The sequence below is a fragment of the Trachemys scripta genome, chromosome 4, assembly GCF_013100865.1.
Source record: "Trachemys scripta elegans isolate TJP31775 chromosome 4, CAS_Tse_1.0, whole genome shotgun sequence".
Taxonomy (NCBI): domain Eukaryota; kingdom Metazoa; phylum Chordata; order Testudines; family Emydidae; genus Trachemys; species Trachemys scripta.
The window spans coordinates 92,836,917-92,863,238 of record NC_048301.1 but is presented as its reverse complement, the minus strand read 5'-3'; the positions used below and the strand labels follow the sequence as shown (position 1 = coordinate 92,863,238).

At 38.6% G+C, this 26,322-nt stretch overlaps 1 protein-coding gene across 1 annotated transcript in view; it reads right to left on the bottom strand.

The window, feature by feature from the left end:
• SPON1 (spondin 1) overlaps positions 1-26,322 on the bottom strand; it is a 327,108-nt gene that overhangs the window by 207,150 nt on the left and 93,636 nt on the right. The window contains exon 6 of the mRNA XM_034769946.1: positions 11,598-11,746. Within this exon, the coding sequence (XP_034625837.1) occupies positions 11,598-11,746 (149 nt within the window). The remainder of the gene's footprint in view (positions 1-11,597; positions 11,747-26,322) is intronic.

Here is a 26,322-nt window from a genome sequence, read left to right as displayed (position 1 = left end):
GTAGGACTGAGTGGACTTGCAGTCTCTACAATTTTACATTTTTGAATGCAATTTTTTTGTACATAATTTTATGTTTGTACATTTAACTTTCATGATAAAGATTCACTTAATACAAGTATTGTAGTGCAATTGAAAAATACTATTTCTTTTGTTTTTACAGTGCAAATACTTGCAATCAAAAATAAATATAAAGCGATCACAGTACACTTTGTATTCTGTGTTGTAATTGAAAGCAATATATGTAGAAAACATCCAAAATATTTAAATAAATGGTATTCTTAATTTTTTTAATCGCATGATTAGTTTTTTTAAATCACTTGACAGCTCTACTTCTAATTAATTTTAGATAAATCAGACTCTTTCTGAAAATGAAATACAGTAAGGTTTCCTAAGGTGAGTGGAATGAAGATATTTTAGAGATGAGATATCAGCTAATGTTTTCACTCAAAGAATTCCTTTTCCATCCCTTCTTTGTTCGTTTATAACCCCAGAGATTTAACACATGAATTATCATACTGTACATATGAAACATCTGACAGGTTGTTTTACTAAAACTTGTATGTGCTGTGGCTTCCCTTCCAGATTGCCAGAAAAAGTTTAATAAAGAGTGGCTCAGTCCCCCTCGCTCTCCCAGATTATAGTACAAAGCAAGTTTATCTTACACAGGGCCATCTGCGCAAAAACATCACACAGTTTTCACAATAAAAACACGTATCAAAGTATAAGGCATGGTCAGTCAATAAGAAAAGTTGACAATTCAGCATTTTGCCCTCTGGTTTTTCAAATGATGAACAAATAAAAGTCCATGGTTCACAAGCATCCAGTTAATATTGTATATCTATTATAGCACTTTTGCTATAACATATTTCATTTATAGAGCAAACCAGAGCTCTTTGGCACTTTTAAAAACTTTCAATAAAAAATAAATTAAGTTGACTGTCTTGAAGTGTGCATAAAAGCAAACTTCCCATTTATATAAGAAATATATATCTCTGTGTGTAAGATACTGCTGATACTAGAACACCTACATTCAATCTCAGGCCTTAAACCACAAGGTACAGAGGGGAAAAAGAAGAGAAAATCCCCTTTCATCCTTCAAGAAACATTCAGATTTTAGACAGTGATGAGCTGATTTATAAATTGATGGACAGCTTCAAGGGACATGTCCAAATACTCAGAAGTAACTGTGCCCCCTTGGATGTTTTATAGCATTTATTTTTTAAATGTCTATTGTAAATATAAAAAGACATGTTATAAAAACTTCCTTTTAGGAGACCCTGTTTTCAATTGCTTATAATTTGGCCAAACTTACTTTTCACTAAAACTTTCCATGCTGTGTTTCTGCCTGGAGGGAAATGGCTCCAGGGGGGAGAGGTGGACAGCTGGGAGGGGTTGGAATTTTCAGCCCAAACCATTCAACTATTTCTGAGATGATGACTAGCGAAAGATACACTGTTTAGCCCACGTAAAAATATTCTTGAGACCTTTGCATTGAGCAGCTTTAGAACTGCCATGCTTTGAAGCAGGGATTTGAAATTTGGCAAGGGGTGCCCTCTATCAGGGATGCATCTTGAAAATCTGCCCAAATTTGGCCAAGTTATAGGCCTTTGAAAATTGCTGTTTATATGCTCAGTTCTGCCTAATAGATTTTAGCAGCTAAGTTCTCCAAAGACTCTGTCTGCACTGGACATGCTCCAGCCTACGTCTGAACAGGACTTTCCCTGCAATTATAGCTCTCTGGTACCCTGGACAATCTAGGTCAGGGTCCAGGCACCAGAATTAACAACAGGGAGACTGTCTCTCCTGTGCTCTCAATAACATCCCCTGGAGCCTGGAGGAAGAAGCTGCCTGATTCAAATGCAAAGGGGACAAGAGCCACAGTGTGTGCGGGGTGGGGTTGGGGTGTCAGAAAATGGGATGGCAGTGGGGGAGCATATTGGGAGAAGAAGCTTGGTGAGGATTATTGGGAACCTCACACAAATATTGTACATGCTTGTGCACACATGCTATAGGCAGGGCTTGTACTGCCTACATTTGCCACACATCCCGGTTTTCCCAGGATTATTATTATTTTTTTTTTTTTGGAAGCTGTCCCAGGAAATCTCAGTCTTCCCAGGATATTAGAAGTCTTTGATTTTGTCAGTCACACCCGAGGGATGACAGCACCTGTGCAGAGGGAACTCTAGCTACAAAGTGTCTGGAAGCTGAGGGGCTAGGGCAGCTCGAGAATGAGCAGGACAGGGACAGCACCCAATGATCACCACACAGGTACTAGCAGCAAGGGTCACTGCTGGGCAGGAGCAGGGTGGATCTGGCCAGGGCTGCATCCTGCTTGCCAAGGTCAGTGCCTTGGGCAGCCCTAGCAGAGGTGAGATGGGGACACAGTGCTCATGTCCCCAGGTACCAGCACATTGTATGGAGTGGGCAGAGGTCCGGTTTTTGGTACCTGAGAAGTGGCAACCCTACTAATGCCACTTCTACTTAATATGGTCTAACACGTTCCATTATAAAAAACACATTTTCAGTTGCTCGTAACTTTGAAAAACAAACCACTAGGGCTGAAATTTCTTATGTCAGGCGTTTGCCTCAGGCTGAATTTTTCTCCCCAGCAAGTTAAAGCTAAAATGCTTTAACTGTTATTAAAAACAAGGTGGGGGGGGAGGGCAGGCGAGGAGAAACACTTTCCTCTATGTTACAAAAAATATCTTGCAACAATGTAGCTCTAGCATTCTCTTGCTTTGTAGAAAGGGGGCCATGAGGAAAGTGCCTTTTGTCATCCCTGTGGAAAAACTGACCAAATTTAGCCAGCCCTCCAGATTAAAAAACAAACAAAAAAAAAAATCTGGGTTCCCCCATGCTTGTTAGAGGTCATTAGCCAACTTCTCCCAAAATTCCATCTGTACTGGGCCTGCTCTAACAGGACTTTCATTGCAGGATACCAGGTCTGAGAACAGGAAACTGTCTCCCACTTTCTCAATGTTCCTACTGCTAAAGCCATGCCAGGAGGAGGGGGGAAAAAAAAAAAAAAAAAAAAAAAAATGAAGCCACCTGACTGGCATGCGGAGGGTGAGAAATGGGCGGAGATGATACAAGAATCACAGGATTAGGAGGAGCAAAGGGGTGGGGGAGTGGTGTACAGGACTAGAAGGGAAGGATTCAGAGTGGGACAGATAAGAGCAGAGGAGCTAGGGTACAGGATAAGAAGGGACTATAGCCAGTAGCCACAATCCCCTCCAGAATTGGGATTAGAATCCAGGAATCCTGAGCCTCTACCCTCTTCTACTATCAACAAATAATTGTGAAACCTGCAGGCAAAGGGTCATTCATTTCCCTCTAGTGGCTGGTCCAGCCCTCTACTGCTACCAGTTATTCCAGTAGCTCAAGTGGTAGAGGATTGTGCGGAGGATGGAAAGGTACAAACCTTGCTGATGACCCAAGTTGTTGGCTACTTTGATTCCACATGACAGAAATTCTGTTTTTTTTTTTTTTTTCAGTTAAAAAAATAGGAAGTTACTTCAAAATAATAACAGTTAAAAGAATGTTAAAGTAACAAGGTGAAACACTCAAAAGTTTGGAAATGCCAGAGTTCATCGTGCCTGTACAGCCTTCATTTGGCTCACTTGTTCATTAGTTTCATGACACTCAATCAGTGAATGTAATGGAAGGTGCTCCAGGATGAATCAGGGCTGTGTAGTAAGTAAATTAGGCTGTTGATCATAGGACCTCTGCATCATTTGTTGCAGAAGTTGGAACATGTGCAGTGAGTGAGGCAGGGAAGTGCAGAAGTGAAAGGATGGTCTCAGGGGTCTGGAAGTTGAAGGTCATGTTAGAGAACTGAATTCTATACTTGCCTCTGTCACAGCGTTTCTCTATAATGCTGGGTACGTCATATAAACTAACTTCATCGGGTGTTCGTCACTGTCTGAAAATCCATTGCAAGATACAGGGGGCCAGAGCTGCAGAATTTCTCAGTATCAAAACTGCCACTGAAGTCAATAGGAATGGTGTTTTAAACAACATTTTTGTAGCACTTTAGATAAGGGCTGTGAAAAGTCAAGTTTTAGGTGTCTCAAATTGGGCACCAAAAATTAGTAGAAATGTGACAATTTTGGTTTTCCTCTGTGCCTCATGATCTCAGCTGTAAATAGGGATATAATCATTAGTCTCTCCGGACTAAAGAAATTCTTTAGGGTTTGTGAAACACTTGTACTATGGTGAGAGCAGCATGGAAACCTCCATGAAGATAACTTTATTCAGTGCAGGGTATGGAGCAGCATCTCTCCCCCCTCCCCCCCACCACCTCATCTCTCTCACGCACACTTTTTTCCATTTGAAAATAGTTTTTCAAAGTTGAGTCATGCTAGAGTTTAGGCTCCCATAAGTTCCTTGACACAATGCTGAGAGTAATTTTGCAAAAACGCTGCAGTCAGTAACCACAAGGGTAATTTATGAAACTTTTAAGTTCCCTGTGGCTGCTGCTTCTGTTCCCTTAGAAATGTGTGTCACGACCACAAGAGCGTAAGTGCTTTAAAATAATACTAATTATCATGGTGCCTGGGTAGTCTGAAGTGCTGCAATGTGCATTACCTTGCACTGTGTTGACAAGTTGGGCTCTTTAGTCTAAAGAATTTGACACTGGTCTCCTACAAGGCTACAGGAATAAGACACTAAATGAAATGCCCAGGAATTGGAGAAGTTAACTCTACTTGTTTTAAAGCATATTGCACTTTTACCATTACTACAGAGGACTGACTTCAGTATTTTGAGAATACAAGTCCAATACAGATGCGCTTTAATTTTTTTTAAACTTTCTTTTTTTTCTAATTAGACTATGCTGGCAAGCTCTGCTATACTGTATCATTAATCATACTGTATACCTACCTATAGTAATTACAAAATCATGCATTTTAATGGCTGGTTGAGTTCTGGGCAACTTCAGATATTCATTGCTGTTATAGTGCATGCATTCATTAGATATGCACATCCCCCATTGATTGCAAGGGACTGATGCATGCATTATAGCCCTGATCCAATACGAGTGTTTTCATTGACTTCAATGGATTTCATATCAGCCCCTATTATTGTAGGTTTGTCTACTGTAGGTATTCCTTCAAACTATAACAGCCATTAATGGGAAGTACCCGTATATCTATACGCTAGCTAGAATAGGCTCCACGTTATGGGGCTGACACACAGTGACTAGAGAACTGAACCTTCTGAAAGTTAAAAAAAAAAAAAAAAAAAAAAAAAAAAAAAAAGCCAGCAGGGAATTCCTACCTCATTGTTCCCATTTCCACCTACTCTCCCCCCATTCCTCTGCCCTTACTGCTCCTTCCTTTTTGTCTTCTACCAACTCTGGACTTCACATGCATGCCTTCCTTTATCTACACGTGAAAGTCAGTGAGATTCAACACCACATGGTTTGTAAAGCAAGGAGCGAATAACTGCTTGTTGGAGGGAAGCTGATACACTACTCCCGTTTATGCCCCAAACCGATCTGTCTCAAAATACTGCATCAATACATTTAATCTCTCAATATACACATTATATATATTATTTTCCAGTATATTCCTATTTCACTGGATTTATACAGTGTTCTTGGGAAGAATCAAGTCACCCACGTACAACAATGGTGAAAAAACAACACATGTAAGATCCAGGGCTTCTTTCCACTCTAATTCCCACAGAGCCCAAGTTAGGAAAAATATAGTGATAACATACTCACTAAAGGAACGGCTACATCCAATTCTTTTCCTTTTAAACGTCTTTATTAGATTTGTTGTGTCCCTTCCTCCCCCCGCCCCTAATGTATTCAGTCTGTCTCATCCCCACTTTTCTCTGCTGCAGCTATGTAACTTTAATGAGCTGTATTCCAGCTTCTTTTTATTATTTCCTTATCCTTTGTTTTTAGGAAACATGCAAAATTCACTAGTAGTTCTTGGGACTTAAATATCTAGATCAAAAGTAGCAGATGAAATTTAACAGGCACTATTTGAAGCAATTTAAGTTTTGCTTGCAGATTGTGGTCTGAATTAGTTCTAAACTCAGGAAAATGATCTGGGTATCATTTTGAAGAGCTGTAACAGATCTGTTCAATGTGCAGTGGAGACTAAAATTAGTACAATTTTAGGCTGTATGAACATGGGAATAAGTGTGATTATGCCATTATAGTAATCAATGGTACATTTTCACCTTAAATTTTGTATTCAGTTTTGTTCACCTCATCTTAACAAGTAGAAAAAAAAATAGGAATCCCTTTGTTGCTGTTCTCCTAATGTGCTAAAATTGAGGACTAGGACAATTTTCTTTGGAAAGAAGAATTATCATTGTGATAGATAATGACTGAATAGGAGAAAGCAAAACTGACACCAATATTTACACTTTCCCCACACTACAAGAACAAGAAAGTATGATTTCACTAAAGGCAACACATTTTTCACATCTAAAAGGAAAATGAATATTTATTCCATATACAATTTTAAATGTTCAATCATAGCAAAATTTATCTAGCCAAAAAAGTATAATTCATCTACTTAACCAAGTACAAATTCCTTTTGTTTAGTACTTAGCTTTCCATTCACAGAATACTTTTACATCTTCAGATTTTGATAAAGCATGGTCTTTGACAAAAGTGAACATTGAATAGTTGAAAAACTAACATATGCTACAAGCCTCTTGCTATTTTAAACATCTGATTTTTAATAGGCTCAGCCAATTAAAAAAAAGCTTGCAATGTACATCATAGTAAAAAACACAGGTTTATGATCTAATCTAGACTGATAGGAGACGCTGGGGATTGTTCCCTTGTTAAAAACAAATTTTGCAAGTCTTTCAAGTTTCCCATTAAAATCATGCAGTTCTTTTTCAAATCAAACAAATACAACAACCACCTATGAAACACGTGAAACTATGATTTAAGCCACTTTAAAAAAAAAAAAAAAAGTTTCACTTGCTCAGTGAGAACTTAAGGTTTGATTCCCCCACCCCCAACTTTTTAGCAAAGCCTACAGGAGAGACCTAGATGATACAGAATACAGTTAGACATATCACAGGTCGGGGTTTTTTGTTTGATTTATGTACTACCTGATGTTCATAATAAATAAATAAATAAATAATAATAATAAAAGAAAAAACCTTAAGCAAGTTCTTTGGTTCTATTTCAATCCTCTGTTCTTGTTTGTATGAAGTACTAATCGAAGAGTTTTGGCACATCTAGATAGCTGGATCAATTTGGACACCTAAACAGTTCCTTCTGCCCTGCAAGGGATGATATTCAGAAAAGGCTGCCATTTCTAAATATCACTGAAGTATAATGAGAAGTAGACATTCTAGTGATGCTTGTGAATAGTGCACAATTTAGGGTTTAGTGCCAGATGACTAATAAGGTCTAATTCTGCCATCCTTTCTCGGGCAACTGGACTCTTTATTAGGAGCTTGACACAGAACAACTGTGTGATCCAATTAATTGTAATCAATGGAATGATAATCATTGATTTCCTCTGAAGCAGAATTGGGCCCTATGTTCTCACCATTAGATCAACTAACTTTTAGGAATATAAGTAAGATTTATTAAACATAATTAATTACACCATTATTTGTCATTCCAGATTTAAGGTAAAAATTATATTGCATCAGTTACTTTATTGTTGTTTAACAAGGTTTTGGGTACACAAAATTTATTCGCATTAATTAACCAGCAGAGAATTTGAACTGGTCCATAGCAGTAATCTAAATCATTGCATTCATTTGAATAAGACCGAGCAAAGCTGGCTGATTGCAAGGGACTGCCATTGTAATCAAAATCTGCATATAATGAAGTAGTCAAGAGTCAATTAATTTTAAAGGGCATTAACCTTTAACCAACAGCATGTTATTTTAATCATCCCAGAAAGGTAAAGTTATAGCAAATACAACTTCTCATTTACAGACAATGAGGTAACTATATTCATAGTTTTAATTCTGAGTACACAAAAATGACTTTTCAGTGCAGTTCTACAGAATGTAGATACCTTGATATAGCAATAGAGAATTTTCTAATTACTGTATTTGACATGTGCACCACACATGGACTTGGTACTGTAAACCACAGCAGCAATTTGTTGTTTTCAAGTACTGAAAACATTGCTATACATTTTGCAAGGTCCCATGCAAATACACTATGCACCAGATCTGTGCGTACGCAATATTTTTCAAGCCTAACAGCATGAAAAAGGGTTAATTTCCCAACTCTAACAATACACTCAGATAAGTATTAAAAAAAGGCCTAATTGGAGCTGGTCTGAAGATGTCCATCATTCCTCTGTGCCATCTACCCACACACAGAAAACGCACCATTGTCTCCCCTCCTGCTGAACTGCCATGGTACATCATGAGAGACATAGGGCTGGTTTACACTACCCACCAGATCGGCAGGCATCAATCCAGCCAGCGAGGGTTGATTTATCATGTCTCAGATGCGATAAATTGACTGCTGAGCACTCTCCCACCAACTCTGGTACTCCAGCAGAACGACGAGCGCAAGTGGAGTCGACGGGAGAGCGTCAGCTGTCAATTTACTGCACTGAAGACACTGTTATGTAGATTTCAGCTACGCTATTCACATAGCTGAAGTGGCGTAGTTTAGATCGACCCCATGCAGTAGTGTAGACAGCTTGGCCTATAGAGGCATAAGGCATCCAAACTAAGGGCTGGTCCCCACTTAGTCCGGACTTCGGACTAAGGTACACAAATTCAGCTACGTTAATAACGTAGCTGAATTCGAAGTACCTTAGTCCGGACTTACCGCGGTCCAGACGCGGCCGGAATCTCCCCCCGTCGACGCCGCGTACTCCTCTCGGCGAGCTGGAGTACCGGCGCCGACTGTGAGCACTTCCGGGATCGATCCCAGAACATCGATGGCGTGCCGCCGGACCAGCCGGTAAGTGAAGACTAGGCCTAAGACTCCTATAAGGAACAGCAGTGGCATTTCCAAATTGAAATCTTTGGTTTTCAGCCCAAAGATTTTTCAGCCCAGTTTTTGGTTTATGGGAGTTTGGTTTTTCAACAAGCTGAAATTTTCTGCCAAAAAGCAGGCACTTCTCAAAAGATTTTCTTTAATTGAAATCCTAGTTTTCCATCGGGGAGGGGAAGTGTTTCACTGGAGAATTTTTAGCCAGCCCTAACCCTAATCTTTTTATGTACTATATTTTGGAGTTTAGAGTTGTTACCAATTAAACTCTAAGTAAATCCCATCTACTCTCTTTTTCTTGACCCTTGAAAACTTCCCCCGATAATGGCCTTTAACTGCTCATCCAACTCATATTTAAACCCGATATTAAAAAAAGTCATTATGTATTGTCATTACCCTTCTTTAAAATTCAGTCACATATTTAAGCATTCATGTCACAGACCCACACAGAGTATAGGGGACTTTCAAAGTCAAATCCTGTCACTTTCAGATGGTACCAGATGGGTGCAGCCCTCTCTACACCAACATAATCAGAGGGCGAATGCATACTAAAAAGTGTGTAGCACTGTCCAGAGAGTGTTTGTGGCCAGAGTGTAACCTGTATGGATTTTACACTACACTAGCTGGAGTGAATCTACCTCTATGGTTGTAAGTGGCACTATTCTCACACTAGTTCTGAGCTAAACATTAGAGAAAGTCTATTTTGTTTGCACTCTGAGCATCTGAAAGCGGCAGTTTCTAAAAAAAAAAAAAAAAAATTCAGACCAGTAATTTCCCACCCCAGTTTTCATCTGTACAGATTAGAGTAGCTGACTGTACTGTACCAATCAGCTTCTGCTGAAGATGCATGTTTGTAGGATACCTTAGATTGTAAACTTTTCAGGGCAGGCGCCATCTCTGTGCTACATGTTTGGATAGTGCCTTGCACAAGGGGGCTGGGGCCTCTAGTCACTACAATAATAAATAGTTATTACTTAGTTACTTGGCTTTTAAATCTCATCAATAAAGGCACCTGAAAGTCTTCAGGAAACACATTAGAAATACTGTATCTCATCCGAATGATGAAATTGTGGCTGTGTACATAACTATTTCTAGGTTAACTAAAGTGCTGCATGAGACCATGGGAATTCAATTACTCACTAGTCACCCATTTGATACCGGAAGATGTAGCTACATTTAAATCCAGATCAGAAGGGATTCACTCAGGACACATTTTATACAAAATATAAATCCAACCATAGGGGCTACTCCTGGGGACAAAACTCTGCTGCTGAAACCACAAACAACTCTCAGTAAAGATAATGAGAACCATATGTATATATCAAATGATAGAATTCAGCCCTTAGGGCCAGATATTGCCCTCAGTCTCCATACATGCCTCACTGTCCTAGAGGAGACTTCTACATGTGGACTGGTGGTTTGTTTCTCTCTCCCTGCCACAATGCAGTCTTTCCCCCAGGCTAAGAGGAACCAGCTAGAAACTACAGCCAGTAGGAGCAGCTCCCAAAGCAGGTACCTTTGGACATGGAGGACTTTCCCTTCCAAGTGCTGATTGGCTGTTTGCTCCAACACACTCCCCCTCCCTCATTCTTCACCTCAGGCCCACTCTGCCCTTTCCTCCTCACTCCCTGGTCTTTTCTTGCCATTTAGCTGATGCTCTCATAACTATACCCATTCCCAAAAATAAATAAAAATAATGACATTTGCTGCCATCATATTGTTCTCTCTGTGCGTTCTATCCCTCCCCCCGCCCCCATATCTGTCTTGTCTAGCTAGACTGTAAACTGATCAAGGCAGGGACCATCTGCTACTCTGTGTTTGCACAGTTTCTAGCGTGATGGGGCCCTGAGAAAGGGAATTGTGTAAGGACATACCTAACAAATACAATAAATAATCCAAGGGAATGTTTTAACTTGGTTGCTTATTCTAGCCCATGTAACAAAATATAAATGGTTTAAAAGCCATTTCAAGAAGTAGACTTCATTACAGATGAAGAAAACCAATATTGATATACAGTTAAAAAAAGTCTTCTACCTTTAATGATGCTAGTGGACTGCCTTATCTATCAAGTTTTATTAGTGCAAACTTGCAAAAATGCTACTATTTACAAGTGCTCTTCTGGTTTGCTGAAACAGCATTTTTAACTTGAATAGCTTTGAGAAGTTACAAATATTGCATATGCTTTGCCCACCAGAATAAGTTACAAATGGTCATGAAATACAAATTGAAAATCTGAAGGGAAAACAGGCACATGGCATACTGATTGTTTAACTAGAAAAGCCATCTTAAACATGTTCCTTTTAAGAGATTAAAAGTGTCTTGACTAACCCAGTGAAAAATTAATTTTATTTTTATACATCACATTTCCACTTTATAGGAGCCTTGCCTATGTCAATAACTTCATAAACAATGTAACTTGTCCTTACTCAGGCAGACCTTCTGGTTCGCTTCATTAATATTTGCCTGTGTAAGAACTGTTTTTTTTTTGTTTTTTTTTTTTTTTTAAAGTACCAGTAGAAGGTCTTCCTAATTTGCTCAGTTCAAAATTAGCCAGTGCAATGACATTGCTGTACATGTCAAATGCCAAGCAATTCAAAGTGAAAGCTAAACTACTCTTAAAGATATTCATAATTATTTTCATTACACTCACCTGTTGTCGAATTTCTTCCTCCATTTTTACTGGGGACCCCAACTCTGCAACTTGTTTAACACCTTCACTAGCATATCCTCCATATTCCCAAAGGACATAGTTCTTGGAGTGAGAACCACCAATGATTGCTGACCAATGATTAGCTCGTCCTTTAAATAATAAAGGAAAGAGAATTGGTTAAAAGGGAATAGGCACACTGGCTTTCAGACTGTCAACAGCCCCAATACTGCAGAAGGTGAAGACAGGCCCTGCTACCACTCCCTGTGTTTGCATTGCATCTGCACACCTAATTTTCACGTGTAGTTACTAGAACCTGCAAGCACAAATGCTATATTAGCAAGTGCACACTGCCATTTCATTATCTAATTGGCTTTTGGTTCCCATAATTAAAGTAATTGCATATTCAGATTAAGAAAGTGCCACGTGCATTTTTACCCATGGGCCCAGCTTCCAAACTATTTGAAAACTCTGCCTAAAAGCTATTTCTGTTGAGCTTCACAGGCCTCAATTCAACACATTACTTCCCACACACACATCATTTGTGAAACACAGACAGACCTCGGTTGTCAGCAGGTGGGATTGAACCTGGGGCCTCAGTGCATGAGCCTCTACCACATGAGCTAAAAGCCAACTGGCTCTTAGCTAAGGCTGTAGAGCAGACTAATTTTATCTCTCTCTCTCTGTGTTTCAGTGCCACTAGATGGGCCAGAACACCACATGCAGAAGGTGTGTGGGTTACACTTGCATGTGCACTATCTGTATACATACACACACTCATATGGTTATGAAGCATCTGTGTGTATAACAAGACTGCTGCTTACTGAGCCCCCCTAGCAAAGTGGTGCCTCTGCTGGCTCCCCACCAATTTTTCCTCTCTTCAGGGCCCTTTGAGAGCCCACAGAGACTTTCTCTGGTTAACAGTATCCCTGCCTAGGGCTAGTTTAATACCAGAACTAGTTTACAACAGCCCAAACTCCCAAACTGGAGTCCATTAAACAACAACACAAAGAAAAAGTCCATACTTATCTCTGGCATTTTCTCTCACCCCAAAGCTCTTCTTCTATCACTTATTTGGGACACACATCCAATCCAAAACACAGTCAGGGTTTCTTCTTCACAGAGCTCACGGGGCTTTACCCTCCAAGCTTCCCAGTGCCATAGTCCTGCAAGGGCTTTTTTAGTTTTCTTTCATCCCTGCAATATCTCCCTCCCCTAATTACTATAACTCCCTATGCATCCTCCATTTGTTGCAGCCACCATCTGTTCTTTGTAGGGAATTGCCTGATTCCCCTCAGGTGGGGCTCATTCTATAATCAGCCTTGTCTGAGTCCCAGGCTCTCCAGCCTCAGGGCAAGCCACTTTGTTACAGAGAGATACAAGTATAATACAATTAAATCTAGAGACTACACCATCCAAGTGTAGACTCTTGGTCATGTTTCTTCTGAAATCTCAGTGAAAATGTAGATAAATATGTAAGAGAATGGCAAAATTAGAGTGGGAGTTAAGACACTCAGGTGTAGGGTAAATAGAATTTGCCCCTGAAAACTGAAGCTAAAGAAGAATATCTTGTTAAAGATATCCAGTTGAGGGAAGCAGAGAGAAAAAGGAACAATCCTTTGAAAGTTTCATAGGAAGTAATTACACTAGATAACAACTTGCTCACTAGGGCCATCTTATCAGTGGGCTGAAATTTTTTCATGTGAAATCATGATAAAGAGGAGCATTTTTATGGCACTCTTAACACTTGTTCTCTCTGTGCTTCTGCACATTTGCATTGTTCAGATAGCACTGGTGTTTCAAACCAGTTTCTTCAAAGGGTTCTCTATGTTTACAGAGCCATAAGAATGGAACAAAGAAGCAAATTTCAATGCACCTGCATTTATCCAGCTTGTTTGTTTTAATTTCTTATAGCTCTAGAGGACCATGGAAGTCCTCCAGAGTCAGGAATGAAGGGACAAGGTGATTTCAGGGGTTCTGTCCCAATTTGTTATCTTTGTGAGGGGAGAGAGAGGGAAAATGTAAGACTTGGAACAAAAACGATAGTGAAGAAGGAGCAAAGGGACTACTAGATTAATGGGTCACAGAGTTCCAAGACACTAGAAATGGGGGGAGGGGGAAGAGAATGGGCTGGAGGCTGGGATGTCAGTCAGGAAGGCTGGCTGGAGCAGACGAGGCTCCTGGGGCTAAGGTAGGCTGACTGGCTGAGCTACACTATAGAGCGGGGAGATGGAAAATACAATGGTAGCAGAGGGAACGACTGGCCAGAAGTTAGAAAAAAGTAAAGCGTGGACGTGCTTGAGCTAGAAGAAGAAACAGCAGACAGAAAGAGTAAAAAGAAAAATCTAAAATTGTTATAATAATGAAATGACTAGTCAAGGATGTGAAGATAGGGGATATAAGCCCTCTGAATTGGCGGAGTAAATTTTTAAAAGTGCTGGAGACATAGAAGGAGGTAGAAAGCTACAAGGAGGAGATCTATTAATTGAATGCAAATGCAAGGATCAAGTGGGGAAACTATTAGAGGTTAAAATGCTAGGAAAACTGAAAGTAAGCTGCCAACTGCTTAAGTATCTGATGGAGACAAGAGGAGTTTATAAATGGGGTGCCATTCGAAATGACAGAAGATGAAGTAAAGCATAGAGGATGATAAGCCGCTCATTAGCAAGAGAGAGGAGGGGAAAGAAAGCCATGAACAGCTGTGCTTGTTGCATTTAAAAGAGAAACTTTTAGGGTAACAATAGGATACCACATTTTTTAAACCAAACCATATATTCCACCCTTGGTGAGGTGCTACAGATGTCAAATGTTTGGACATGTGGCAAATATATGTAAAGGGAAAATTAGATGCAGTTAATCTGGAGGGGAGCACTCCTATGACAATTTTGTGGAAGGGACAGAATAAAGCATAGCAACTGTGGTTCAAGAAAGTATAGTGTGGCATATGGCGGTTCTATAGCAGCAAAGCAATCAAGAGAGATACAAAAAAACAAAAATTACAAATAGCGTAGTGTGTGCAAGCTAATAAGATGCATCTCAGACCAAAAGGGGAATAGGAAAGGAAACTCAGTAAGGAGAAAGAGATAAACGCACAATAGAATAAATCAAAGGATATGAGTGGTACAGGGGAAAATAGGAGAAGACATATTATGTGTAGACAAAGAGGTTTATAGCTTTTATGACTGAGGTAATAAACTGCACATCACAGACAGGGAAAAAGAGAAAATGAAAATTATAGTTAAAGCAGCAGAAAAGTACCTACGTGTTAGCAATCTATCAGAAGAGTGACTCCATGCTTTTTTAAGAGAAGGAAATAGTAAAGGATAAATAAAAATGGTACTATTTATTCTTGTAATGCACATAGCCTAATTGCACATGGACAGGAACTAAATAAAAATATCCTTGATAAGGCTACTAAACCTGATAAAATTTGCATACAAGAAACAGATCAATAGAAAAAGTAGATTTTGGAATCCCAGGATATGGCATCTATAGGCAAAATGGAGAAGTATGAACTGGGAGTGAGGAAAACCTTTCCTTATAATTAAGAAAAACTTAAATTTATCTTAAAATTGAGGTGAAGACACTAAACATAAAGTAAAACACTATTGAGATTCCAATGCAAAATAAATTTTCATCTTTGAGAACATATACTATATGCAATCCCTGTGGAAAACTGGAGATTAAGGATTTGACAGATAATTGAAGATGCAGCAGGCATATATATTTATTATATGTGGAGACGAACAACCGTAACAGAATGTGGGAAAGTGAAAAAAATGGTAAGAATGGTAAATATCTAGACAATTTATCGATGAAAATAATTTAGTAATACTGAATGACGGTACACCACTTGGTTTAATGCAGCCAATGGAAATCTCTCCTGTCAAGACCTGGGAATAGTGTCCAGTAGTATAGCAAGCAAATACCACTGCAAAGTCGATAAAGAAGATAATCACTTCCCTATCTTTATAGAATATCAAGGTAAAGGCAATGTTGAGGATGGAGGAAGGCCCCTACTTGAAATATTAAAAAAGCAATCTGGGAACTATTTAGAAGTAAAGGTAAATAAAATATTAATGAACAATGTATAAGGGATGACATTGTGTAACTTAGTAGTAATATAACTAAGGGAATCATGATGGCAGAAAAGTTATCTTAGGTATAGCTATCTGGTCATCCTAAAGGTAGAAAACAAGTACCATGGTGGAATGAGGAGTGTAACAAAAGCAATTAAGGAAAGGACCAAAACATAAGAACGTAAACAATACAATGAATAGTGAGGACTTAATGACATATAAGATAAACAAAGCAATTGCACAAAGGGCTATTAAAAAGGCAAAAAAGAAAGCTGGAGAAAGTACTATGGGAAAATAAATGAAGATGCTAAAACATCACAGGTATATAAGCAGATTAGGACAATGAATGGTAAGAGCAATTCATTGGTAAGAGCAATTCTACACCAGGGCTTACTGTAACAGGATGAGGGATAGAAAGCTCTTATGAAGAAAAACAAAGAACCCCTAGTAGAAATATTCCACAACGTTAATAATGGTGAAAATCAGAGAATAGAAATCCACATGAGGAAAAAAAATTAGAAGAATCATGAGAACTGAAAGAGGTAGGATGAAGATAAGGAAATGATATTAGTTATTAAATGAACACTTCTAAAAACTTCAAAAAGCTATAGCTAAGAGCAAAAAATCTGCACCAGGTAAGAATGGCATATGTAACAAAATGCTAAAACACCTGCATGAAGGGAATCTGAAAACACTGCTAATACTGTACAATAGTATATGGGGAAAAACTGAGCTACCAATGCAGTGGAAACATGCGGTTGTAGTCCCAGTGTAGAAACCAGGTTAGCCGCGAGCAAGACCTGATGCATACAGGCCAATTGCCCTTACGTCATGTATGAGTAAAGCCATGCAAAAAATGAGTGAAAGATTAACAACATATCTAGAGAGAAATGGCCTTATGACAATGTGCAAAGTTGGCTCAGACGGGGAGGAGTATAGTTGATCATATAATAAGAGTGAAGATAGAAGCACAAAAATTTAGGAGAAATAAAGAATATATAGATTTCCTAGATATCGAAAAATCATAAGATATGTTGTAGAGAGAGGGCTTATTGCATAAAATAGCATCCATGGGCATGAAAGGAAGAATATGGAGGTGAATAAAGGATTTCTTAAGTAAAAGAACTATGCAGGTCCAGAATAGGGAAAGCCTACCCTAGCATATATACAATTGCAAATGGCACTCGACAGGAGAGTGTCAACAGTCCTATCTTATTAAACATAATGATAAATGAGCTCCTAAAAAGGATGAGTGCAGGAATAGGCATATCCAAGTTCGTAGATGATTGTGGCATATGGGCTCAAAGCAGAAACCAAGGAATAGCTGAGAAGCAAATCAATGAAGCATTTAGGAAAAGCATGAACTGGGAAAACATGGGGCTTTAAATTTTCAATTCTAAAAACTAAAGGAATGATATTCACTAAAAGGAAATTTAAAAAATATTGTAAACTATATATGGACAGCAAATAGGTATAGCTAAAAGCTACACATTCCTCCTCATTAGATAGCAAGCTAACATGGAAGAATCACATGGAAAATATTGTAAATAAATGTGAAGGTAAATTCAATATACTTAAAAAGATTTCCAGAGTCACCTAGGCACTGATATGAAAGCAGTGGTAATGCTTTATAGAACATTAATAACACCAGTCACTGAGTACTGATGCCAAATGTTTACTTGAGCCTCAAAAACAAACCTAAGGATGCTAGACACAACCAAGCCCATGCATTGCATATGGTGCCTCCCTTACAACCTCTTTCTGAATAATGAGGAGAGCTGCTGGTGACATGCCTTTAGCGTTAAGAACAAAATTATTAGCCTTATCCTTTTGGGCAAAAGTCAACAGGGAAGATAGAAACATTAAACAAATATATGAAGAATACTGGGAATTCAGTGGAAAAATGAGGGAAAGAAAGACCTATAAGAAATGAGCATTTATAGCCATGGGAACACACACAATAGGTGGAAAATCATGCCCCCCACCATGATATAAATGTGGAACTATATAATGAAATTAAAAGGGCGAAAGGAGAGTGAAATGTGTTAAATACAGCAAATCAATATCTATGTGATACAATGGGGAAACATTACCAAATATTTATGGATGGGTCTAAAGATAAGAAAACCAGGAGAGTGGGGACAGCATTCTATGTCCCAACACATGGAATATAGAAATCCATTAGATTATCAAATTTTGTAGCCGTTTGATGGCCGAGCTAGCAGTGATAACATTGGCATTATACTGGATGTGCAACCTACCTTCACTGTCATCTTGTCATATTCCCTACTGGCAATCAAAAATGGGAATTCTGATAGCAGAAATGATATAATTAATGAAATATTGTTACTAACAACAAAATTGGTGCAGATGGGAGTAAACATTGAAGTAGCATGGATCCCAGCACATGCTGGGATAGCTGGAAATGAGGTGGCAGACAAAGTAGAGAAAAACACTGTAAAAGTGAAAAAAATTGACAGAGATCCTCCTAAGTAAACAGGGATTTAAAAATCTTATTAAAATGAACTGAGAAAGGAGAAATAGGAAGTATGCATAAAAGAAACCAGGAGGAAAAGATTTCATGAAGTCTGCCCTAGAATCAAAAATGGTGATGTACTGCAAGAACCTGAGAGAAAAAGTGAGGTAGCTCTACTTCAAATACTTTCCTGACACTGTGGTTTAAACAGTAATTTGGCCTTAATTAATAAACTCAAAGATGGGCTGTGTGAGACATGCAAGGTCAAAGAAATGGTTAATCATATCCTCTGGCAGTGTAAAGAGTGTAATGTTAATAGGGGGATTTTGTATGACAAACTCAGGCACCTAAAAGTGGCAAAGTTTACACTAAAATAACTAGTTAGAGCATCCAGAAAATGGGGCACCATTAAGTATGCAATATTACAATTTTTTTTAAATTATGGGGGAAAAGAGAGACTAATTATATGTCATGAAATCCAGAACCTGGAAGTTACAGACTCAGAATGTGAGTCTGTTATGCCATAATATACAAAAAGAAGAAGAAGAAGAGCAAGAGAGCATTTGAGTGTGTGTGTGGGAGAGAGAAACAATGGTAAGTGAGAGATGGGATGCTGTAGGGGAAATGGGTAACAAATGGAGTACTCAGGAAGATGGACAGAGAATGTGGTGAGGAGGCAGAGAGATTAATGGAAAGAAAAATTACAGTGTATACTGGAAGGGTGTGTGGGAAAGAGATCGAGGGAATAAGAAATAGAATCTCCCAGCATATTTATTTTGGTCTGCAGGAAGGAAGGGAGTTACAAACATAGAGTGAAAGCAGAGGGAAGAGTAGAAAGTTAGAGTAAACAAATCAAAGTATGTAATGAAGTAAACAAAAGAAATGCAAATTAAAAGAGCTAAAGGTGAAACACTGAAATCAAAAAAGAAAGTGGGGGAGGAAAAGGAGTAGAAATAAACAAACACAAGGGAAAATAATCAGAACAGAATAGAAAAGAGATTAGAAATAATAGAAAAATAAACAGCAGTTCAAAATAAGGTGTTAGAAAAAATATAGAGGAAAATACAATGAACAGAGGAAGCAATTACAACAAGGATCCCCTGAAATCTCAGAAAGAAAGCTATGGAGCCTCTCAAGATGGACTTCAGTGACCTTTGCTAGAAACTGTAAATGAGTAAACACAGGCAACATTACTGAAGGCAATTGACACATCTGAGACTCAGCATGGCCACATGATCTTCAGCCATTGCCAGGAGATGATTTAACAATACTACCAGCATAGTCTCCATACTTTGTCCAAGGCTAAAAGCAAACTTACTGGAATCAGGGAGGTCTAAGGACTTCAGAGGCTTCTAGAGCTATTTCCACCACAACTTTCTCAATAATCTATCCCACACTGGAAAATTCATGACAGGGTGGTAGCTGGAGAGCCTTCAAGGTCTAGAGATGGTTTCTTGGCCCAGGATCTAATAATCACTTCTTTAACAGACTGGCACTTTGCAACTCCAAAGGGACACATGGTCAATCCGCTCCAATAATGGTCTCAGAATCCCTCATTTTCCTTTACTAGAGACACAGATCTAATTCACAGGTCACAGCCTGCAGTTCTCCCTGCATCTCCAGTACCTTAGTGAGTGGCACATACTGAAACTCAAGTAGAGAAGATTCCACATCTGGTCCCATTAGGCACAAATTTGCTACCATAGAGAAGAATCTTTCAACTCAAGCAAGACCTCTATTGAGCAGACCGTGCAATCTGGACAGCAATTAATCCCCACCCTTTGATTCGTATGCAAGGGTAACATACTCTGTCATATCCAGATTTAGGGTGGGAGACTTCCTGCATTTAAAATCAGATTCATACAAAACAGCCACATAATCTCTGTGACATTTATTTGGTTTATGTTGAACTGAATGCCCAACTGGGCCATTACTGAACCTATAGTGTTATCCAACTGTGTTTCTGTCATGCCTGAGAACTCAGAGCCCTCATCCTTAATCACACATGAATGGTGATGACATTATAGTCATTGACTTTGTATTCAACACTTTCAATATGAGCAAGGTCATTGACACCCTGCATTCCTGAGAAAATTATCTGACATGGCCAGTAAGGTTGATATAATACATTTCTCATTAGTGGCTGTGATAAATGAAGGGGGGTTAGCTCCCTTTTATGGACAACCAGCCAGCCAGTAGCTATAAAATCCCTCTTAATAGCTGTTCTCTAATTGCTCTACCTATAAAGGGTTAAAAAGTCTCACTGCTATGCATAGGTAAAAGGAAGTGAGTGGTCACCTGGCCAAAAGAGCCAATGGGAAGGCTAGAACTTTTTAAACTTGAACAAAGACTCCCCTTTTATCTGTCTGTTGTTGTTCTCCCAGGGAGAGGCAGACAGGGCAACAGTTATGCTGTAAGAAGCTTTGGGCCAGGTATGAAAAATCCTTGCTATCATACCTAGAAACTACTAATTTGAAACCCCAGATATGTAAGTAGATCAGGAAATGTCTAGGAAATTAGGTTTATCTCTTTTTATTTCTTTACGGCTTGTGGACTCCTCTATGCCAACCCCAGGTGCTTTTGTTTTGCTTGTAACCTGTAAACTGGACCTCAAGAAAGCTATTCTTGGTGCTTAATCCTTGTACTTGCTCTTTTAAAATCTAGCAATAGCCTGAGTTCCCAGATATATTTTCTTTCTCTTTTTTTATTAATAAAATTTACCTCTTTTAAGAACAGAATTGAATTTCTGTGTCTTAAGAGCTTTGTGCACATGTTGTTTAATTAGCTGGTGGCAACAGCTGATTTCCTTTTGTTTTCTTTCTAAGCTCTTCCTGGTCTGATACCAAGGATTTTTCATACCTGGCCCAAAGATTCTTACTTTTTAACCCTTTACAGGTAGAGCAATTAGAGAACAGCTACTAAGAGGGATTTTATAGCTACTGGCTGGCTAGGTGTCCATAAAATGGAGCTACTGCTCCCTTCATTTATCACAGTGGCCCATGTCTTCCAAGGAGTCTCTTCCCTAAATGCCATGACCAGGTCCAAAAGACATTAAGCCCCCACAACTCAAGCCCACCCTAAGTCTACTGAGCCATAATATCACTCAAGCTTCTTACCTACTGAAAAGTTTCTATTGAAGGGAAGCAGCTGCCCCAGCTACATACCCAAATTAAGACCTTCAGAGCAGACTGAAAAACATTACCTGCCCTAAGCTTCTTGAAAACCCACAAAATTTTCCGCACTCTCCAATTCACCCTCATGGATCTCTCACACCCATGTGAATGGATACCTTATTTCACTCCCCCAAACTGCTCTTATCCTGTTAGTGATTCTCTAAAAAAAAAAAAAAACCCAAGGAAACTCACCTTCTCTGGAAGGAACCCCACATTCACAGAGGCCAGAGGTGAATAGACAAATTCACCATTTCTCACTAGAGTGGCCTCAAAATTCTCAAGAAGGCCAGTGGAATATAGGCAACCACCTATTGATATACCTCACTTTTCATTTGTGTGATCAGTTCCCCCATTTACAAGCTGAAATGCAGATTTTTGCCCAGACCAATGTGTCTTAGAAATGCACTGACAATTTGGTGCTTACCATGTACTTGCTAGGTGGAGCAGGTGAAATTATTATTCTTGACTGTTCTCCATTTTTCACGATATCTGGGCACTAACCAACAAACCACAAATGGTGCTAAATGTCTATAAGACACTGGACAGCTCTACGCACTAATCATTTTAGCCAGCAAAATGTAAGAAGAAATCTAATAGTTCCATTTCAATGAGCCAAATGTATAGATACAGCATTTGGGTTCCAGAAGTATTTTTATCAAGAGCTGTGATAGCTCGTGAAAATGTGTCTGGTAAATGTACTTGCTATTTCTCTTGTCTTATATCTATCCAAGTTCACAAGTCTAACAAGACCTTAATTAAAATCTCTTAGTCTCTCTGATACTCAAGAAAGCAAAAGCACTTAAAAAGTGATCATTCTTCTAAAAAAACCCTCAAACCCCTTTTTCTAAATTTGCTCATAAAAGGGGAGATTTCCCCCCCCCCCCGACCAATATTGAAACCAGATAGAGATAATTTTATCATTCTTTAGCTCTGCTCTTCTTCTGCTTTGGAGTCAGCTGGTGCCATCAGAACAACACACTCAGAACAAGCGTATAATGCAGTGATTTCATCCCAAGCATTGTTGTGTGGATTCATCAGCTCTGTTGGTTCCTACACATAACAATACAATTTTAAATTTAATGGAACACAAGTTCTTCAGCTTCATGGTGTAACTTCAGCTAAATCATCCCTTATTGTGTACCTAACATAGTGAAGTACTTGAGGACTTGGAAAATGGTGTTTGCTTGAGTTCAAGGCTTTGTCAAATAGCTTGCTGAAGCTTTTTTTTTTATCATAAAAACAATGCCTCTTTGGCATAAACAGTTCTTGGGTTAAATTAAAGCACATAAAATGGAGCTTTGTATGGAAATTCCTGTGTATCCAGGAAAGAATATACTACACGTTATAATAGTGTCTGGGACTTGGCTAGGTTTTATTTTATTTTTTTAAAGTCACAATTGTATAATGTTTCTCTGCAGTTCTTGTTTGCTAGTCGTAAAGAATATAAATGTAAAGAAAGGTCAATGTTAAAGACTTGGAATCTGTTAAGATAAGAGTTGGCAAATAAATTAGAGGGAAACATGAATGAGAAATAGAAGTGTTTGTATCTTGTTTATATATTAGCTATATTGCTGTTGTCAGGGCAAAGGGGAATTTTAGCTTTTTTCAGTTTTTAATTGTCATAGAAAACCAAAAAGAAACCCCCAAACACTCAATTTTCTAAATTTGCTCTTGATGAGTGAGATTTTTTTCCTACCAACACTGGAATCATACAGCATGAGAAACAGACTATGAGAAATATTCTCCAGTTAAAATGGTAGGTGATATGTAACATGATGGACAGCCATAATATATTTATAGAAACCACTGGATTGGAAATATATTTATGAACATTTTTGTAGTGGTATGACAAATAGTCAGTGATTCAACACAGTCAATAGTGAACAGGATTTTATTTTAATTTAATAGTTGCATGGAGTCAACATTTTAAACAGCAATGTTGACAATTACTTTTCATTTTTAATACCTCTACGTGTGGACACATGAAAAATTTCTCTGATCTTCCAGAAATTTTAGCTTTAAATTTGTTAGTGACTCTTCTGCCTGGGTCCAATACTGCTGCCACTGAGGTCCAATGTCAAAAGTCCCACTGATTCCAATGACTCGGTGCAAAGAGAATAGATTTGATGTGCTTTCATAATGAGACTTTTCTAATTATATGTTAACGATGGGAGAGTCTATAGATGTAGAAACAAATAATAACTGTAGCTTTATTTATTTTGTTTTATAATCATTAAATGTAACAACATTTAATCCTCTTATTATGTGATTCCTTCCCAATAATTAGTTTGATCCTCGCGTGATTGCGTACACTCCTGACTGACATGGGATCAAATCCTGAACTTCTAAAATAGTAAATAACCATGTGTCTACATGGATCCACTGTTAGAATTAAAAGAAGAATAAAGGGACAATGGGAGTAATTATATGAAAGCGACCCTCTTTTACTAAATCATTATAAACCCTGATTTTTTTTATATTGCGGTGTGGGCTGGAGTAGCTCTCAAACTTTTTTACTGGTGACCCCTTTCACATAGCAAGCCTTTGAGTAGTAAGGCATTTGATACAGTCTCGCATGACATTCTTATCGATAAACTAGGCAAATACAAATTAGATGGGGCTACTATAAGGTGGGTGTATAACTGGCTGGATAACCGTACTCAGAGAGTTGTTATTAATGGTTCCCAATCCTGCTGGAAAGGCATAACGAGTGGGGTACTGCAGGGGTCTGTTTTGGGACCGGCACTGTTCAATATCTTCATCAACGACTTAGATTTTGGCATAGAAAGTAGGCTCATTAAGTTTGCGGATGATACCAAACTGGGAGGGATTGCAACTGCTTTGGAGGACAGGGTCATAATTCAAAATGATCTGGACAAATGGATGAAGTTTAACAAAGACAAATGCAAAGTGCTCCACCTAGGAAGGAAAAATCAGTTTCACACATACAGAATGGGAAGAGACTGTCTAGGAAGGAGTACGGCAGAAAGGGATCTAGGGGTTATAGTGGACCACAAGCTAAATATGAGTCAACAGTGTGATGCTGTTGCAAAAAAAGCAAACATGATTCTGGGATGTATTAACAGGTGTGTTGTGAGCAAGACACGAGAAGTCATTCTTCCACTCTACTCTGCTCTGATTAGGCCTCAGCTGGAGTATTGTGTCCAGTTCTGGGCACCGCATTTTAAAAAAGATGTGGAGAAATTGGAGCGGGTCCAGAGAAGAGCAACAAGAATGATTAAAGGTCTTGAGAACATGACCTATGAAGGAAGGCTGAAAGAATTGGGTTTGTTTAGTTTGGAAAAGAGAAGACTGAGAGGGGACATGATAGCAGTTTTCAGGTATTTAAAAGGGTGTCATAAGGAGGAGGGAGAAAACTTGTTCACCTTAGCCTCTAAGGATAGAACCAGAAGCAATGGGTTTAAGCTGCAACAAGGGAGGTCTAGGTTGGACATTAGGAAAAAGTTCCTAGCTGTCAGGGTGGTTAAACACTGGAATAAATTGCCTAGCGAGGTTGTGGAATCTCCATCTCTGGAGATATTTAAGAGTAGGTTAGATAAATGTCTATTAGGGATGGTCTAGACAGTATTTGGTCCTGCCATGCGGGCAGGGGACTGGACTCGATGACCTCTCGAAGTCCCTTCCAGTCCTAGAAACTATGAATCTATGAGTGCGACCCCCCCTTATAAATTAAAAAAACTTTTTAATATATTTAACACCATTATAAATGTTGGAGGAAAAACGGGGTTTGGGGTGGAGGTTGACAGCTCGCGACCCCCCATGAGAACCCCTGCCCTAGCTGGAGACTTTCAGCAAGTTCTTTCATTTTAACTTGAGGTCCTGCCCTGCTGTGTTGAAAACCACTGTGCCACATCCATTGTAATAAAAAATAACCCTCCTTTTCTTCTCATAGAATATCGCTGAGCAGATAGCTCATATTTATTTGTTATTGAAACAATTAAACAAATATTATTTTCTATGTGAGTATTCAGCTGCTGAGCTACCCAGTTACTTGTAGTGGGTTGTACTGTAATAAGTCACATGATTGAAGGAGATTGCATTTCAGCTCAAAATTGGGTTTCAGTTAATTTTCATCTATGCATCATTGAAATTTGCTTTCCATGGACATATGTGCCAAAATATTAGATTGCACAAATATATGAGTAAAATGATGCATGAATATAGACAAAATTAATTCATTTTACAATTCTAACATATGTTTATAGATTTGATTTATTTATTTATTAGCATTCATCTAGGTCTACCCATAACATATGCTTATTGATTCATGAAGGATAGACTGAAGCATAGTCAGAACATTTTTAAGTGGTTAATGGAAGTTTTTCTGTCTGAGAATCAAGGAGGAAGAATAATACACTACAATCTCTCTGTAGAAAGGAAGAAGAGAAGAAATAAGCAAAGATGCAGAGAAGCAAGTAAAAAATGGAATGAGGATATTGATATAATAGGTATCACAGATATGTCATGGAATGATGATAATCAGTGGGACATGGTAATACCAGGGTACAAAATATATAGAAATGACAGAGTAGGTCACACAGGTGTGGGAGTGGCTCTATATGTGAAGAAAGTATAGAGTCAAATATAGTAAACATCTTAAATGGATCAAACAGTACCATAGAATCTCTACAGCTAGAAATTCCATGTTGAATAATAAGAGTACAGCAGTAGGAATATATCACCAAACACCTTATCAGGATGTTGATGGTGATTGTGAAATGCTCAAGGAGATTAGAGAGCTTCAAAAACAGAAAACCCAATAATAATGGGGGATTTCAATTATCCCCATATTGACTGGGAACATGTCACCTCAGGATGGGACTCAGAGATAAAATCTGTAGACAACATTAATGACTGCTTCTTGGAGAAGCTAGTTATGGAACCCACAAAGGAAGAGGCAATTCTTGATTTAGACCTAAGTGCTGCACAGGATCTGGTCCAAGAAGTGAATAGAGCTGAACCTTTCGGGGTAACAGCAA